The sequence below is a fragment of the Rattus norvegicus genome, chromosome 17 (assembly GCF_021556685.1).
Source record: "Rattus norvegicus strain SHRSP/BbbUtx chromosome 17, alternate assembly SHRSP_T2T, whole genome shotgun sequence".
Taxonomy (NCBI): Eukaryota; Metazoa; Chordata; class Mammalia; order Rodentia; family Muridae; genus Rattus; species Rattus norvegicus.
Window position 1 is genome coordinate 34,751,022 of NC_141550.1, and position 17,542 is coordinate 34,768,563.

The 17,542-nt window shown below is 42.9% G+C and overlaps 1 protein-coding gene across 5 annotated transcripts in view; it reads left to right on the top strand.

The window, feature by feature from the left end:
- The window catches only part of Cdkal1 (CDKAL1 threonylcarbamoyladenosine tRNA methylthiotransferase), a 553,071-nt gene that overhangs the window by 155,838 nt on the left and 379,691 nt on the right, over nucleotides 1-17,542 (top strand). For all 5 annotated transcript variants that reach the window (XM_087591039.1, XM_087591037.1, XM_087591038.1 and 2 more), the window contains 1 exon segment: nucleotides 5,333-5,381. In XM_087591039.1, the coding sequence (XP_087447165.1) occupies nucleotides 5,333-5,381 (49 nt within the window).

Below are 17,542 nucleotides of genomic sequence, written 5' to 3' on the forward strand. Positions count from 1 at the left end.
GCCATAAAAACGTTGCTGTGCACACTGTGCACAGGTTTCGTGTGTATATGTTTCATTTCTGTTGCATGGATTGAGAACCGCTGGGTTATACAATAACTGTGTTTAACTGAGGAAATGTCGGATTGTATTGCAAGGATCCTCCTCCTCCTCTTCCTCTTCCTCCTCCTCTTCCTCCTCCTCCTCTTCCTCCTCCTCCTCCTCCTCCTCCTCCGCAGCAGCAGCAGCAGCAAGAGCAGCAGCAGATGTCACTCACTGCTGTCCCATAGCTTTCAAACAGTCCCTATATGCGGAACCCTCATCTTCCCTTTGGAACTTTTCATTCTCTCTCTGTCTCTCTTTTTTGTTCTGGTTTCTGCCATGGCCACTTTCTTTACTGCTTTAGGTCTCTTCCCATTTCTGTTGTTCCTGCTGCCACCAGGGTGGTAGCCACCGCCGCTGACTTTGCTGCCTTGCCGTTGTTTCAGCTGGCTTCTCTAAGTTACCAGTCTACTGATGGATGATAAAGGTAACCATAGGCAAAGGACGCAGTGGGCGAGTCTTTCATGAAGGTTAATTTTATTTGGGAGCAGCACAGATGGGAGTCTCCTGATCAACATGAAGGTAGGCTCCTCCTAGTCCCTGAAGAGATAGAGCAAGAGTGTTTATACAGTCATGGCACAGTCAGTCAGAGACATTAACCAGTCACAGACCTTCATCTGGACATGCAGAGGAAAGGCTAGAGCCTTCGATGGTAAGAAGTTTGCTGCAAGCTAGTTGAATCAGTCCTGTCTGGGGATATGCCCTCTGGAGCTGCAGTTGCTTGGGCGAGCCTGTGTGGTTGCTGGGTAGGTGTTCTGCATAGTTGGTAATCCAGCTGGCTGCTTGTCTCCAGGCAGCCAGGACACCAGGGAAGGATCTAAACTGTCTGGGCCTCAGTTATCTCGGCTTAAATGAAAAACAAACATTGCGCAGATACTTTAATAAATGCTTAAATTACTAACATTAATTTAAAAGTAGTTAACAATACTCTAATATTGCTTACTTCTTGCCTCAGTGTCCCAAAGAGAGGTGGATCCTTCTAATCCATCTCAAACCACCATTTTATCCAAGGTTCTCGTGGGGTGTTTCTGGTTTCCCTATTGGGCTCATAGTTTAAATATATGGACATATTGTAACAAATGTCCATCACGCTAGACCATTCCCTGCTTCCTTACTGTTTGTGTGCTATAAGAGCGAGTGTTGGATTCCGTCCGAACCCTTCTTTTTCCAAGCACATACGAAGACAGTATTGTTCAGGCCCTATTAGTGAGTTATTTCATATTTTCTCATCCCCCCCCCCACCGCTATCCACTGTTCTCAACCGATAGCTCAGTAATTCATCTTTATACTATACACAATCTAGTCAAGACCTCTGCCTCCTACCTCTCTCCAAATCCTGGGCAATCGAGTCCCTATGTGTGTTGTGACTTACACTTACCCAAACTTGCACTTCCTTCTGGGTCAACTCCAGTGGGAATCACCTGCACGCTGTTTCGGCACCCTGTTTCTATAAGCAGACACCGGCCGCACTTTTCTTCACAGGTACTGAAGAGCTGAGCCCACTAATTAAAACCTGTATTTTTCCTTTCACCATCCTTCCTCCCTCCCTTCCTCTAAATATTGGTTCTGCTTATTCATGTGTTTTTCAAGCTTCATCTGAGCCCCATTGCAGAGTCCACTATTTTCTTCTGTTTGTCTCTCGTCTCTGCCACTTGCTTCTCCTGTGCCATCTACAGGTGCTCCTGCTCTGCTTGTCCTGTTTTCTCCTCCCCTTGATTCAGTGGAGGAGACTTTCCATGCTAGTCTTGTTTCCACCTTTCACTCCCTTTTCAACCTCCCTCCCCCGCCTCTCTCTAGTTCTCTTCTGCTCTCTCTCCTCTCTCCTTTTTCTCTCCAAAGGAATGAATCTCATTGTGACATTTTTCCTACATGTGTATAGCATACTTTGGTCATAGGACTGCAGTCCTGTTCCTTAATAGTTATGTTTTGGTTTTTATGCTGTCAACCTTTTGTTTTTTTAAAATTATTTGTCCTATTTTTTATTGATTGATTGATTCATTCTACATCCTGATCACATCCCGCCTCCCTCTTCTCCTTCCAGTCTTACCCTTTCACTCCCCCTTTCTCCTCTCCTTCCAGTCTTGTCCTTTCACTCCCCCTTTCTTCATTTTTTACCTCTCCTTCTCAGAAAAGGGGAGCCTCTCCCTTTCCTGGATACCAGCCATCCTGGCACATTAAGTTGCATCAGGACTAAGTGCATCCTTTTGTACTGAGGTCAGACAAGGCAGCCCAGCTAGGAGAAAGGGATCCAAAGGCAGGCAGCAGAGTCCTAGTCAGAGACAGCCTCTGATCCAATTGTTAGGAGACCTTCATGAAGACCAAGCTGCACATGTGCTACAAATGAGGGTTTAGGTCAGCCCCTGTATGCTCTGCGGTTGGTGTCTCTGTAGGTCTTCTTGTGGTGTCCTTGATTCCTCTGGCTCCCTCACTCCTTCTCTTGACTCTTCCACAGGACTCCCCAAGCTCCATTTCATGTTTAGATGTGAGTCTCTCCTCTGTTTCCATCAGCTGCTGGATGAAGGCTTTCTGATGACAGTTTACACCAGGTGCCTGTCTGCAGTCATAGCAGAGTATCATTAATAGTGTCAGGGGTTAGCTCTCTCTCATGCTATGGGTCTCAAGTTGGGCAAGTCATTGATTTGCTTTTCCCTCAATCGCTTCTCCATCTTTATCCCTGCTCATCTTGTGGACAGGGAAAATTGGGGTCTAAGGTTTTGTGGGTGGTTTGGTGTTCCCCCTCCTTTTACTGGAAGTCCTGCCTGGCTATAGGAGGTGGCCGCTTCATTCTCCATATCCCCAGCTGCTAGGAATCTCAGCTAGGGTCACCCCCATATCCTCCTAGGGACTTCCCTATCCCAGGTCTCTGGCTTGTCCCAGAGATGGTCCCTCTGCTCTCCAATTTTCCTGGCTCAACTATTAAATGCTAGGCTCACAACCAAAAATGTTCGTCCTATTTTTAACATTTCTCCACAACCTTTCTTCTCTTTGCATTTAAACTGTTTAAAAATAGTTATGTAGACCAAACTAGATAAATTATTGATAATGCATTACGTTATCTATATCCTTGTTTGTGACTTGTTACCACTGTGCCTACATCTTTTCCTGAGGTTTCCAAAGTGCTCCTCCTGGGTTTGATACCCAGAAGTAGTACTCACAGGCTGCTCCTGCCTGAGAGCAGGCAGAGACAGCGCGTGGTTTGTGATTACACACCTCTCCATTTTTTTGTGTGTGAGACACTGAGGATAAAGAAATATTTTTCAGAGCTGTCATATGTGTTTTTAACGTATCTGGTGTAAAAGGTTCTTCTCATCCTGGTTTAGGACCACATCACTGTGGTGTGATAGCGCTGTTGTTTTATCAGTAGGGTGTAGATGAGTGCATATGGTCTCTTCAGTGAATGGGATGCTAGGCAGCTGGTAAAACCAGCACAGTGGACCCTGTTGCATCAATGATGTATACACCCGCCTCTTGGTTTTTCCTTGTCTATGTGTCTAAAAACCTCTGTTACGGTCAATGACAACAGCCACAGAGAAGACATGCATACACTCCAGAAGGAATCTGAGTGTCTAGTTTTCATAATGAGTTATTTCATTTGTGCAGCAGAAATAGAAGGTAAGTCAGGCATGTTTGTCAGGGAACGCTTTTAACCCAGCACTCTGGAGGCAGAGGCAGGCAGGTCTCTAAGTTTGAGATTAGTCTTTTCTACAAGTTCAGATCAGCCAGAGCTACGTAGTAAGATCCAAGATCCTTTTCTGAGGTGGGCGGTATTATGTACTGATTTAATCATATTTTACCATTTTCTTTTACCGCGCTTGCTTTAATTTCCTGAGCTCATTGTTTTGTTTTCTTTCTGTCTTTGTGTGTGTGTGTGTGTGTGAGAGAGAGAGAGAGAGAGAGAGAGAGAGAGAGAGTGTGTGTGTGTGTGTTTGAGAGAGAGAGAGAGAGAGAGAGAGAGAGAGAGAGAGAGAGAGAGAGAACACAGATACTTGGAGAACATTTAGATGGTCAGCCTTGAGCTATTCTAAAGAACTTCTCTAACTTCTGAATTGTGATTTACTTGTTGTGCTGCCTTCATTTCTTTCCGACTTCCTCTGTGGCCCTCGGTTTTCTTAGTGGCTTTTCATGCCTTTATTCAGAAGACTCTCTGCTCCCTCACTCCCTTGATTTCCTTTCTCTGTGTTTCTGCTGCACTCCAGGAATTCTTCCCCGGTCACTTGTATGTTGAAAATGTTGTCTGTGGGTACCTGGGTCTGAATATGGTGCTCAGCACAAGGCATTAACTCACTGCAAAGGTTTTAAAATTTGAAATAATAAAGCACAAGATTTCCCATGTTTATCTTTAATATTCTGTTGTGTAATCTGCCATTTTATATCCTGCAACTTGAAGCTTTGAAGGAAGAAACATATTTTGATTAAAATTAGTTTATGATTCAGTCTGAGTTTACGTGGATAGCTATTACCTGGCTGTTTATTAGGAGATAAGAGCAAATGTCTATCCAGCCAGGTCAGACTCTGACAATAGTCAGCTGTGCAATTCAGCCGATTTTACCCTTAGTACGATAGTGAGTTTACTACTTTATTACAGGGTTACTTGACAAAGCAAGGTAAATTCCACTCCAGCGTAGGGGGAAATTCACTAAGGCTACAAGTTAAAGCCATCCCATTTTCCCAGTGTTTAACCTTGGGTTAGGAGTCTCATGAGTCTTAGAAGCTGTTTGAGCTTTCTGAGTCTTTTCTTCTGCGGTCATGGTTCCAGCCCTAGTAACAGTGATGCAAGAGGATACACAGCTCATGGCAACAGTCACACTATACTCTTTCCCAGGACAGCCCCATAGGTTAATTCTGGTTATCTATCTACTTTCTATCTATTGTTTATCATCCTATCTATCTATCTATCTATCTATCTATCTATCTATCTATCTATCTATCATCTATCTCTATATCTATCTATCATCTATCATCTATCTATTTAATGTATATATTTAATTAGGCAAGTGGAGTAAAACATACATCAATGGTTCTTTCTATCTGTCTATGTATCATCTATCTTTTCTACTTATAATTTTATGTATGTATATATAATTTGGTAATTCAAGTAAAACCTATATCAACACTTATATTTTTATCTAATCCATTTTATGTGTGTATACATAGTACTTAATCTAAACTTAATTTTACCTACATCAGTGTTCTTTGAAAATGTACTTTGACTTCACCAGAAATGTTCTGACTTCTTATCTCTCCCCCTTTTCAGGTTCAGCAGATAGATCGTGTGGTAGAAGTTGTGGAGGAAACAATAAAAGGTAATGTGGGATGTAAGATGCAGCTTCTGAACTGAAATTTTGGTATGCCATTGAGTTAACACTTAGTGAGCATATTTTAAATAAAGAATATCATTGTATGATAAAAGTCGTGTGTGTGTGTGTGTGTGTGTGTGTGTGTGTGTGTGTGTATATCATCCATCAATCAGCCTCACAGGTTCAGCGTCCACCCCTGCCAAGTGCACCTATCAAACTATGCCCCTGTCTCCAATCGTCTCATGATATCGCTAGCCCTGAGCTATCACTTTTCATCCTGTGAACAGCCAGTGAGAGTTCCCATCGCTGCATCTCTACTACTGTTTCTAGCAGCACAGCCTCCCCTCTGAACCCACACTGGGCCCAGCTCATTAGTGAGAAGCCTTTCCTCATCACCCTGGCTATATGTATAGTTCAGGTCCCAACTGAATCAGGGAATTTGCTCATAATTCCTTAAAATTTGTTAAACACTAAAAAAAATGAGCAATGAAGTCCTGAAAGACAGAGGGTTTGCAGAGTAAAATAAGGCAATCTTTAGTGTTATTAAAATGATTTTAATAATGCTACGTGGTATCAACTATATGACATTCTGGAAGAGGGCAACTGTAGAGGTGGCAACAGGATCTGTGGCCTCTGTAGTTAGATATGTAGGGAAGAGGTGAGTGAGAAAGACCCAGAAGAAATTTGGGTCACCTGTGACCCCTGTGACCCCTAAAGACAGGTCACATTAAGAAAGCTACCACTGATGCATTTGGGTGCAGGTGCTGAGTTTACCTGTGAACCTAAACCTTCTTGAGAAAATTGAATGGGTTTTAAAACCAGGTGGAATTCAACCTGAGCTTCCTCGGAAGTGTGTAAAGACAAGGGTTTTGTAGCTGACAGAGGCCTTTCTCCCCCTGGCCAGGGTGATGAGGAACGCCTTCTCACTGCCTTCTCACTAATGAGTTTGGCCAGTGTAGGGTCACTGGGGAGGCTGTGCTGAGGGCGGTTGTGAGAAACAACAGAAGGTATGAGATGAAGTCGGTGGGAACCCTCATTGGCTGTTTGGAGGATGAAAAGTGATGAGCCCAGTGCGAACAATATCATGAGAGGGTTGGAGACAGGGGCATAGTTTGTAGAGGTTGAGTGAGTTCACTTAGTTAACCGAAGTCTGGGAGTGAGGCTCTGTCCTCATGTTAATTTGCAAAGACACGTTCTGTACCTTGTGTTTCTGCACACATCGGCAGCCCTCCGCCACCCATCCCGCATAGCACTGATACATTTGTTGATTGCCTTTGGGCACATTGGTTTTCAGATGCTTAGTGGCCGCAGCTGCAGCGGGAGAGGATTTAAAGGTTTTCCATAGACTTTTCAGCTGCTTTGCTTTTATCTTAATGTCCCAAACAGAACTCTCTAACCTCTGGCTGCCTCCCCAGAGCTATTTTCCACATTCGTCTGTGTCCACCCAGGCTGGGATTTATGTGCTAGATTGCTTAGTATCCAGAGCTACTCTCTTCTCATTGGTACCCAGAGGTACTCTTGTTCTCTGGTGCCCAGGAGGACCCTCAATCTGTTGTCCATTAAAACCTGTGTTCTCTGGATCCCAAAAGGATCCTTGCTTTCTAGTATCTAGTCGAATCCTCAGTCTCTGGAGTCTGGTGCGATCGATAGTTCCTCTCTAGCATCCACTAGGATCCACATTCTTTGGTGTCCGATGATATGTAGCTAATGGGGAAGGTGACTCTCTCCTTCCGTCATATGGACCCTAGGAATTGAACTCAGGATGTCAGATTTGGTGATGAGTGTATTTACCCACTGGGTCATCTGCCTCCATAAGTGGTGTGTGTGTGTGTGTGTGTGTGTGTGTGTGTGTGTGTGTGTGTGTGTGTTTACAAATTTGTTGATGGATAGTACGAGTTAGGTAACCAGATATGGGACCATGAAAACTAAATTTAAGGTGGGCAGGAGATATATATATATATAGATCTATCTATCTATCTATATCTATATATGTGTATATATATATATATATATATATATATATATATATATAGAGAGAGAGAGAGAGAGAGAGAGAGAGAGAGAGACAGACAGAGAGAGAGACAGAGAGACTGACTAGCTTTGTGGGGCGTAAGGGGCTTGGGGAGGGTATGAAGGGTACAAGTATGTATGAAAATGCCCTAGTCATGATGAATTTCTTCCTCTGTATGCTAACGTAAACACAGATGATAATAAATATCCTACTACCTGATAGAGAAATAGCCCTGCCTTTCTTCCTGGCTTAAATATTGACTTACATGCTAACTCCCTTGTAAAACACACTGTCTGGTTATCGGGGAAGATGAGCCGGAAGAAGATTTTCATTAATAATTTTAATGAAAGACATGGTGAAATCTACTGATGCCAGTTTCAATTCGAATGTCTTTACTGATTATTTATGCTATCTATGTGGTATGCTGAGATGTGGCAGTTTCTGAGATCCATGTTCTGATCTCTACAACATATTGCTTTCTATCATATGATAAAGATGGTAAAGTATCAGTCCCATAACAAATTTGTAATATATATATAAACTTCATTTTTTTTATTCTAAAGGACTTGCTTGTAAAATACAGCAGGTTCTGACTCCATTAACAAAACATGTTCACCTAACACACATAGCTGCAGCATACTTTTCATATGCTTCCCGGAGGACAATCTAGTCAGCAAAATGCCTGCCATGCGAGCCTGGGTGCACCCAGAGGAAAAGTTGGCATGGTAGCATGTCTCGTAAACCAGGCTCGGGGAAGGTGGATGGACATAGATGGATGCCTAGGGCTCTCTTGTCAGCCAGCCTTGGCCCATCTCCATTACAAGGTTCAGGCCTATCTATGAATGAGCCTGACTCAAAACAATGGTGACACCTGCGCAACTGTGCTTGTCCTTCAGTGTCCCCGTCATGCCCAGGCTCCTATGCATGTGTCCTCAGACACTTTGTGAACCTGCATTCGTGAATATGCAGTACATGCATGTGCACATGTGTGTGCCTGTACACACACACACCACACAGAAAGTTTTTTTCCCATGTGTTATTTTAACAAGACTAAAAATGGTTAGGCTGGCTGATCATAACCTTGCTAAGCTTCGTGTTGGAGGTTAGCCTTGTCAGTCTTCTCTGGGCTGCTGGCACTGTGGGCCATTGCCATGGTTGGGTGTAATTTAGGGTCCTTGGGAAGCAGTCGGTGTTCTCCTAGCTTCCTGCACACATGTTAAGCCTTCCAGGATCTGGTGAGGGTCTTTATCTGCCTCTCTTTCCCTTCCAGTCACTGCACATGAGTGACTTCATAGGCATCACCCTGAATCTATAATACTTTAATTACTTAGGTAACAAATCACTTCCAAAATTGATTTTCATTGTCAGTTTTTTATATAAGTGGAAGATTACATTCACTTGCAGCGTACGAAACTTTCCTCACATCATTAACACGGTAGGTCTTGGTTGGACTACACTTGCATTAATTACTGTGGCAACTGGAATAGCACCTTGTCCAGCTCTTCAGAGCTAATCTTCTCCATAGACATTAATTCCCTTGCATGCTGCAGGAAGCCTTGCTGTGCTGGTGCTGCACTGGGCAGCCCTGAGTCTGAAACCTCGCTCTCTGGTTCCAAAGCCCGTGTTCTTTCTGTGTTCTTTCTGTGAAGCTGCTTGAAGTGAACAGAGGGAGGTGAGGAGGAGAGGACCTGCTGACTGTAAACCCATCCCCCTCCAGTGTAACTTTGCCTCTCACTTTTTCCTGTTGTCCTCAAGTCCTCTTCACACATTTTGTTCCTTTACATTTTTGCTTCTTTTTACCTCTCTCTCTCTCTCTCTCTCTCTCTCTCTCTCTCTCTGGGGAATGGAGAACCTTTTGGTGTCTGGAAGTTAGTAAAGATTTGATTCATTTTTTAAAAAAATTCAGTAGAATGTTTTGGTCTTGCTTTGATGTTAAGGTACTTAAATTAGAACATGAGCAAAAGGGTTTCTTCATTGAAACTGGAGATGAATCCTGAGTATAAGCAAGGAGGTAGCAAAGAGTTTCTATAAGGGAAGTTCTTTTTTATGTGCATGTGTTAAAGTTGACTTGAAATTTTACATAAATTACACTCTCTATAGTTTTTATTGTCAGTCGATAGGCCAAGAACATTGTTGTGCATTTTCCTAAGGACACGAGGAATCTCGCATTCCTTGGTACATACTACAGGCAGGAGAGTGTCACCTCCAGAGACACACATATTCTCATGTAGAAACTACAATCCTTAAACTTCATCATCACCATCAGAGTTCTAAAACTAAACTCCTAAGAAGATGTTTGATTGACCATTTGATTGTAACCAATGCTTGAGAGCTTTCTCTATTCTTATTTCATAAATGCTATTTCGGGCATTATTTTTAGAAGGTGTGCCTTTCCACCACGGGGTCGCTTCATGCCCATTCTTAATAAATCTTTTTCCATGGGATGTAGTTCTGGTGACAGGCATTTTACTTGATGCTTTAAGGAAAATTAGCAACCAGTTGTAGTTCTAGCAGAGTGTACTATGACACAGAAGATGTGTTTTGCATATTCAGTGTTCTAGATAGCAGGAGGGGACTCTAATGGGTGTCCCTGAGACAAAGTCTGTCACCGAGCCTGGAGCTTGTTGTTGTTGTGTCTGGCTTCGGTGATGGCCAGGAACCCATAGCCATCCTCCTGTCTCTGCCTTCTCCCAGGGCTACGGTTAGAGGCTTAGGTTGCCACACCTGCCTTCTTACATGGGTGCTGAGGAACCAAGCTCAGACCTTCTGTCTTGTGCAGCAAATTCTCTTACCCTCTGAGCCATCTTCCTATCCCTGTGGGGTTCAGTCTTAAAAATTAAATTTCGGGGAGATGGGAGAAAGTTGTGTGTGTGTGTGTGTGTGTGTGTGTGTGTGTGTGTGTGTGTGTGTGTAGGGGACTGACCGGGAGGGGAGCCATGAGCAGGATGTGTAAGTGAATAAGTAAGGAAAAAAAAAGATAAGAAAGTTGTCTCAGTGGTTCCTAAAGTCATCTATTCCACTCCTGTGATTTCTCCAGCAGGAAATGCACCCAGACCAGGACAGAAGCACTTACCCCTTTATCGTTGGAAATATCACAACCTTGCAGCTTTTTAAACAAACTTCTAATGGGAAAGTCTGTCCTAGCAGGGAAGGCCATGGCCTGAGAGGCTTCTATTCAGGGTCAGGGGCCTGTTGGCTATTGATAGTTTGAATGGACAGTTGAGTTAGATTGCAGATAACTGACACCCCACACACATCTCCTTCCCTTGTCATAAGAGGCATCTCTGCTTACAGAAGGCATAATTAAGATATAAGATACAATACAATACCAGTGTATTGTAATTTACCTGCAGAAGGCATTTCTGTTAGAGCTAGAGGACATGTTGTGTAGGTTCAATCTCATAGCAATCTGTGGTTTAGTCTAACTTTAGTTACCATAAGCTAAGTCTACTAGTGTGCGTTGGAGCAGAGCATCGCTAGGAACCTCCTGTTGTAGCAAAGCTTTCAGTGTCCACACACCAGGCTCTCACTTTGATGGTATAAGGCAGGCGTATTTTTCTGTGCAACATGAGGTTCTGACATAAAATCATCTTCAGATTTGCAGAGATTTAAACTGTGCTGTCTAATTTTTCATAGCATCTTATTTTTTAAAATGTTAACTTAATTAATCTTAAAGAGTATGTTTTTTATTGATTCTTCGAGAATATCATGCAAGCATGCAATGTGTTTTTGTTACATATTTATCTTCCCTCCAACTCTTCTGTTTTGTTTTTTTTTTTTTTGTTTTTTTTTTTTAACTACCCCTTGAGTCTGTAATGCTGTCTGAATACTCATGGGCATTGGTCTGTCACTGGATTATGGTCAACCTAACAGCCACATTTTTTTTTTTTTTCGGAGCTGGGGACCGAACCCAGGGCCTTGCGCTTCCTAGGTAAGCGCTCTACCACTGAGCTAAATCCCCAGCCCCAACAGCCACATTTTAAAGAAACTCTCCTTCCCCTGGCAGCCATTCACTGTCAGTAGCTCCTCAGCGGGGGTGGAGGTTCACATACCCTTCTGCTATCCAAGCTGGAGGGTTGAGTAGACTCTTCTTATACAGGTCTTGTGTGGGCAGCCACAGCTACTGTGAATCCATCAGCCCTGTTATGTCCAGAAGAGACTATTTTGCCTCATTTTTCCCTGACCACTTGCCCTTACAGCCATTTTATCTCGTCTTCCTTGATGTTTTTTGAGCTTGTGGAGGAGGAACTGTAATATAGACATGGCGTATATGACGAAGCACTCCACAGAGTCAGCTTCCTGTTCTGTGATCCGTTGTGAGTCTCTATAAACTGTCTTCCAGCACACTAAGATGTTTCTCTGATTAGCCTTGAAAGCTGCACTGATCTGTAGAGAATGAGCTTCCTCCTGTGGAGCAGGCATTGAATCATGGGAAAGCGATTGCTCATCCCTATAACATTTGAGCCACGGTTGCACTAGTGGGCATATCTTGCTTTGCCTGTCATCGTTGCAGGTTCACTGCTGGGTAAAAGTGTTGCTGCCATGTCTCGCCCAGCAGCCTGTTAACAGCTTTGCTATTATGAAAGCTAGTCATCAGGGAGAAAGCTTCTAGGTCAGTACCAGCTTGATTTCTCCAAATCCTGTGACCAAAGTATATAGCTGTTACTAGCAAGTTCTGGTGGGTAGCCAAGAGTATTGTGTTCTTTATGTTTTGATAAGGTCTAGAAACTACTGAGCTGAGAGCCCGCCAGTACGTCCTTTTCCAGTGTGGCTTATGCTTTGAGTTCTTTCCTTTCTTAATCACATGTATGTGTATGTTAGCATTTGGGTATTTTCATGGTGCCCCAGGAAGTCACAGGCTTTGGATCCACTTGGAGCTGGTGCTATAAGCAGTTGTGAGTTGCTTGATGTATGTTTGGGGAACCAGACAAATCCGCTGCCAGAATGATAGCAGTCCAACCCTGAGCCCTCTCGCCAGCCCCGTCTTAGTATTTCTGTAAGTAAGTGCTGTTACTCGAATTACCAACAAGTCCTACCTGAGGCTCATGCTGCCTCCTCTCCATGGCTGAAGAGGTTCATGAGTTGTTCAGCCAGCTTTGTATTACATACTCTTTTCCAGCCTCAACTTGTGAGGAAGCTGTAGCTTCTGCTGAACTCGTCTTATTTGTCATTTCTCAAGATGAAAATATTTGAAGGCAGGGTCGTACTTCTGTTGTGGATATCAGAACATGCCCTTTCCCGTCAAAAGTGTTGCATATGAGGAATTATATTGAACGGAGTGGAGAGCAACTTTGACTATGCTGTGCCTTCTGCTCCCATATCACTTTGGATTGCTTTCCTAGTACGTATTTCAGGAGGCTGAACTGCTTAGAATTCAGTTCTGCCTTTTTTTTTTTTTGGTTCTTTTTTTCGGAGCTGGGGATCGAACCCAGGGCCTTGCGCTTCCTAGGTAAGCGCTCTACCACTGAGCTAAATCCCCAGCCCCCAGTTCTGCCTTTTTATTGTGTGCCTACTAGGTCTACATTTGTGCAAAGTCATCAGTCAGTGAGAGATTAAGAAATCAGGAAACAGTAGCCTGCTGTCTAAATAGGTGGGATGAATGAAGTTCTAAAGGAAACTTTGGCTATTTTTACAGAGTATTTAGAAAAAAAAAGAAATGAAAGACAAAAGTATACAAAAGAAATCCCACTTGTCAGATTGTTGATGTTTTTACAACATATAATGACTCTCCAAGCTAATCTGTGAGAGTGAGAAGGGAGAGGAGATGGGTGTGTAGGCTTTAGTTAATAAACACATGTTTGGGAGGTCATCATATTTCTAACATTCTTTCACTGTATGTGCTGGCTTGTGACTGGCCGTTCTGACAGGCTCACTGATCAGACACCTGGGTGGCCGTCCTCCTCTCATGAAGGCCTTCAGAACTGTGGGTTTCATCAGAGTTTGCTCTCGATCCACAGACAACACTGAGTGTCAGTGCAGTGTGTGTAGCAGCTGTTGCCCCAATCATGTAGGGCGGCTTGGCTTTCTCTGACCCAGGTTTAGAGTTATGAAGTGAGTCCTAAATAGCTACCTTTTGGGTTCAAAATTCACCTAATAGGTAATAATAAATGGTTTCATGAAAATTTTCAGTGAATTAGTTCTAATGTAAAAACCATCATGTAATCAGTGGTTTGAAGTTGGTCTATAAATAGCAGCTGAGATCTTTTAGAGCCTATAATTGAATTTCGCTTTCACAGTTTTGAGTTTTAAGTGATAATTAAAAGCAATAGCTTAGAGAAGTATTTATTGAAGATGGCTAATCTATTCAGCTATATCTGGTCATTATATAGAGACACGAAGTGTGGTTATATTTGAAATGGAAAAGAGAGGACGCGCTAAGTTCCCCACTCTCGTGGGTCCCGTCACCATGTGACGTCACTTCTCTTTCTTCCCTGTGTTGCAGTAGCTCCTATTTCATCTCGCTCCTTCTTTATCAGTTTCTCTTCAGCAAGAGTGTTAGGACTCAGCTTTGTCGTGCCGAACATCATTCACTCCATCTTGTAATTTCTTTAATATGGATCATTTACTGTCTGTTCCTGTTAACCTCTGTTGTCTCTATTTTCTTCCTCCTTCTCCCCTAATTCTCACAAGAAAGGTGATAAAATACATCCCAACCTGTTGTCATCTTTTTCTTCCCTGGCAGTATGGGTGACATTCACTTTTTGAGACAGTCTTGTAAACTAGTCTGGGGGGTGGGGTGGGGCATTGGGCTGATCTTTCTGCTGCAGCCTCCTGGGTATCCGGGATTACAGGCTCATACCAGCAGGCCGTGCTAGCTGTCATTCATTTGCTATCACAGTGCTGGACACTAGTGGCTTACAAGAAGGGATCAAGCCAAGATGTAGCACGTGGGTGTTCAATTATAGTCTTCTCTTTATGGCCCTTTATATATACATATATATATTGAATAGATATATATTAATTTATTCATTTTCATGATATGTTGCTTCAAGAATCTGCCCACGTCTCATCTCCACTCCTTCAGCCTGCCTTTCTGTTCCCCCTTGTTTCCTCTTAATGCTATACCTTCATGTTCTTCTTTATGTTTTTGAATTTCAGTTTTGCTTCTGAAGGCAACAGTATTGATAGCTGCACATGAGACAGGAAATAACTTGGAACACGTGTACTCTGCTTTATAGCCTGTGGGTTTGACGAACATTTTGCAATAATTTCCTTTGAAACAGGACATTAAAGAGGGATAATATATCAAAAACAGGAGTTTCATTTTGTTAGTCCTTTTTAAAAGAAATCCCATCGCTTCCTCCCTTTCATCTTTGCCTATATATAACAAACAACTTTTATGCTTTCTATTTCTGTCCTCGGTGCACCAAACACCAACTGGCCTATTGTTAGATATGATACTTTTTAACGAGTCATTGGATTAGAAAATAACTCTTCGTATCATTGCATGTAGGCACGCTTCTCTATTTATATGCAGATAGTGAAGATGAATAATTTATTGAATATTATTAGAGCAGGCTGCATATTACAGAGTCCCGGCAGGACATGAGGAAATTTGCCTGGAGCTTATATGAAAATGGCTTTCCTTTTGCATAGTCATTCTTGACCTTTTGGACTTTCTCAGAGAACTGTTGTGTTATCTGGCCAATCTCGCTCCTCTCTTCATTAGCTGGACCTTGATTGAGAAGTTCATCTTATCTTGAACATCTGTAGGATTTAATTAGCCACATACGTGGTAGGCTTTGACTATTCATAACTGTTCGAACAGACATTGTCAGAATGAATGGACATTTCCTATTTGAGTTGTTAGTGCATCAAGGGCTCTGACTGATGGTTTCCTTGTTCCTGGTCTTGGAAACTTGCCTCTTCAGATGTTTAAACAGTCCATCTTTCTGAAATGCAGGGCATATGTGTAACATTGTGTATCGTTTGAGCTTATGGTAAGAGATTGCTTTGAAACAGTTGCATTTGACTTGCCTTTGGAATGATAATGTGTTTTGATCCACAGAACATCTCCACAAAACAATGATAAAGCCAGACGAATAAAACTCATCAAAACCTTTCAGCCATAAGTTAAAACGTTAGCATTGTGAAAATTACTGAAGTTTGGCTAAGAATAGTTGTATGCGACATTTATGCTTAGGCGGCTTGCATTTCCCTTCTTGATGTTGTGGACAGGATCTTTCTACATAGAAAAAGCATACTGTGCGAGCTGGTGTCTCAGTTGCTAACTGTTAGTTCCAGTGGAGATTTTGATGATCAGGGAGAGAGCTGTGTGGCTCTGTAGCACTGATGCTACTGGCTGGTTTGATGCAATCAAGGTCCATCATCAAGTGCACCAGCCCTGGCTTTACCAGGAGATTCCAGTTTGTGAGACAGTGGTGGGAACCTAGAGAAACTCCCCAAATCCTCTGAGTTGACTAGAAGGTGTGCAAACACACTGAAGAGATGGGAGTGGGCCTGACATACCCACTTGTGTCTGCCTGTACATGAATTGAGAGAGGGCCAGGATGTACCAGTGGGTCACAAACACACACACACACACACACACACACACACACACACACACACACACACACACACACATGTATATACATACACATATACACACATACATTCATATGTGTAAACGTCTATGTATATACATACACACATATGACATGAAAGTGTGAGTGAGGCTGCAAAGGAAGGAGGAGAGTGGGGATAGTTGACTAGCAGGTGACTATAGAAAATACTTGTTCAGACTGTTTTAACAGAGTGTGAGTTACTGTCCATATGTCTTAATATTGTCAGAAAACAGCAGGTAGTCCTAATATCCTTGTAAGCTCTTTCTGTTGCATTGTCCTATCTGGTCAGTATAGATCGTGTTCACCTGTGAGATTATTTTTAAGGACATTGAGCATTTCCCAAATGTGCACATCCTGTGAACAGCATTGGCAGGCGTAGTCAGTCAGTCCTTAAAACAGATTCTTTTTTGTTGTTGTTGTTGGTTTTTTTTTTTTTTTTTAAATTGAGTATTTCTTATATACATTTCCAGTATTATTCCCTTTCCTGGTTTCCGGGCAAACATTCCCCTCCCCCTCCCCTTTCTTATAGGTGTTCCCCTCCCCACCCTCCCCCCATTGTCCCCCTCCCCCCATAGACTAGTTCACTGGGGGTTCAGTCTTAGCAGGACCCAGGGCTTCCCCTTCCACTGGTGCTCTTACTAGGATATTCATTGCTACCTATGAGGTCAGAGTCCAGGGTCAGTCCATGTATAGTCTTTAGGTAGTGGCTTAGTCCCTGGAAGCTCTGGTTGCTTGACATTGTTGTTCATATGGGGTCTCGAGCCCCTTCAAGCTCTTCCAGTTCTTTCTCTGATTCCTTCAACGGGGGTCCTATTCTCAGTTCAGTGGTTTGCTGCTGGCATTCGCCTCTGTGTTTGCTGTATTCTGGCTGTGTCTCTCAGGAGAGATCTACATCCGGCTCCTGTCGGCCTGCACTTCTTTGCTTCATCCATCTTGTCTAATTGGGTGGCTGTATATGTATGGGCCACATGTGGGGCAGGCTCTGAATGGGTGTTCCTTCTGTCTCTGTTTTAATCTTTGCCTCTCTATTCCCTGCGAAGGGTATTCTTGTTCCCCTGTTAAAGAAGGAGTGAAGCATTCACATTTTGATCATCCGTCTTGAGTTTCATTTGTTCTAGGCATCTAGGGTAATTCAAGCATTTGGGCTAATAGCCACTTATCAATGAGTGCATACCATGTGTGTCTTTCTGTGATTGGGTTAGCTCACTCAGGATGATATTTTCCAGTTCCAACCATTTGCCTACGAATTTCATAAACTCGTTGTTTTTGATAGCTGAGTAATATTCCATTGTGTAGATGTACCACATTTTCTGTATCCATTCCTCTGTTGAAGGGCATCTGGGTTCTTTCCATTTTCTGGCTATTATAAATAAGGCTGCGATGAACATAGTGAAGCACGTGTCTTTTTTATATGTTGGAACATCTCTTGGGTATATGCCCAAGAGTGGTATAGCTGGATCCTCAGGCAGTTCAATGTCCAATTTTCTGAGGAACCTCCAGACTGATTTCCAGAATGGTTGTACCAGTCTGCAACCCCACCAACAATGGAGGAGTGTTCCTCTTTCTCCGCATCCTCGCCAGCATCTGCT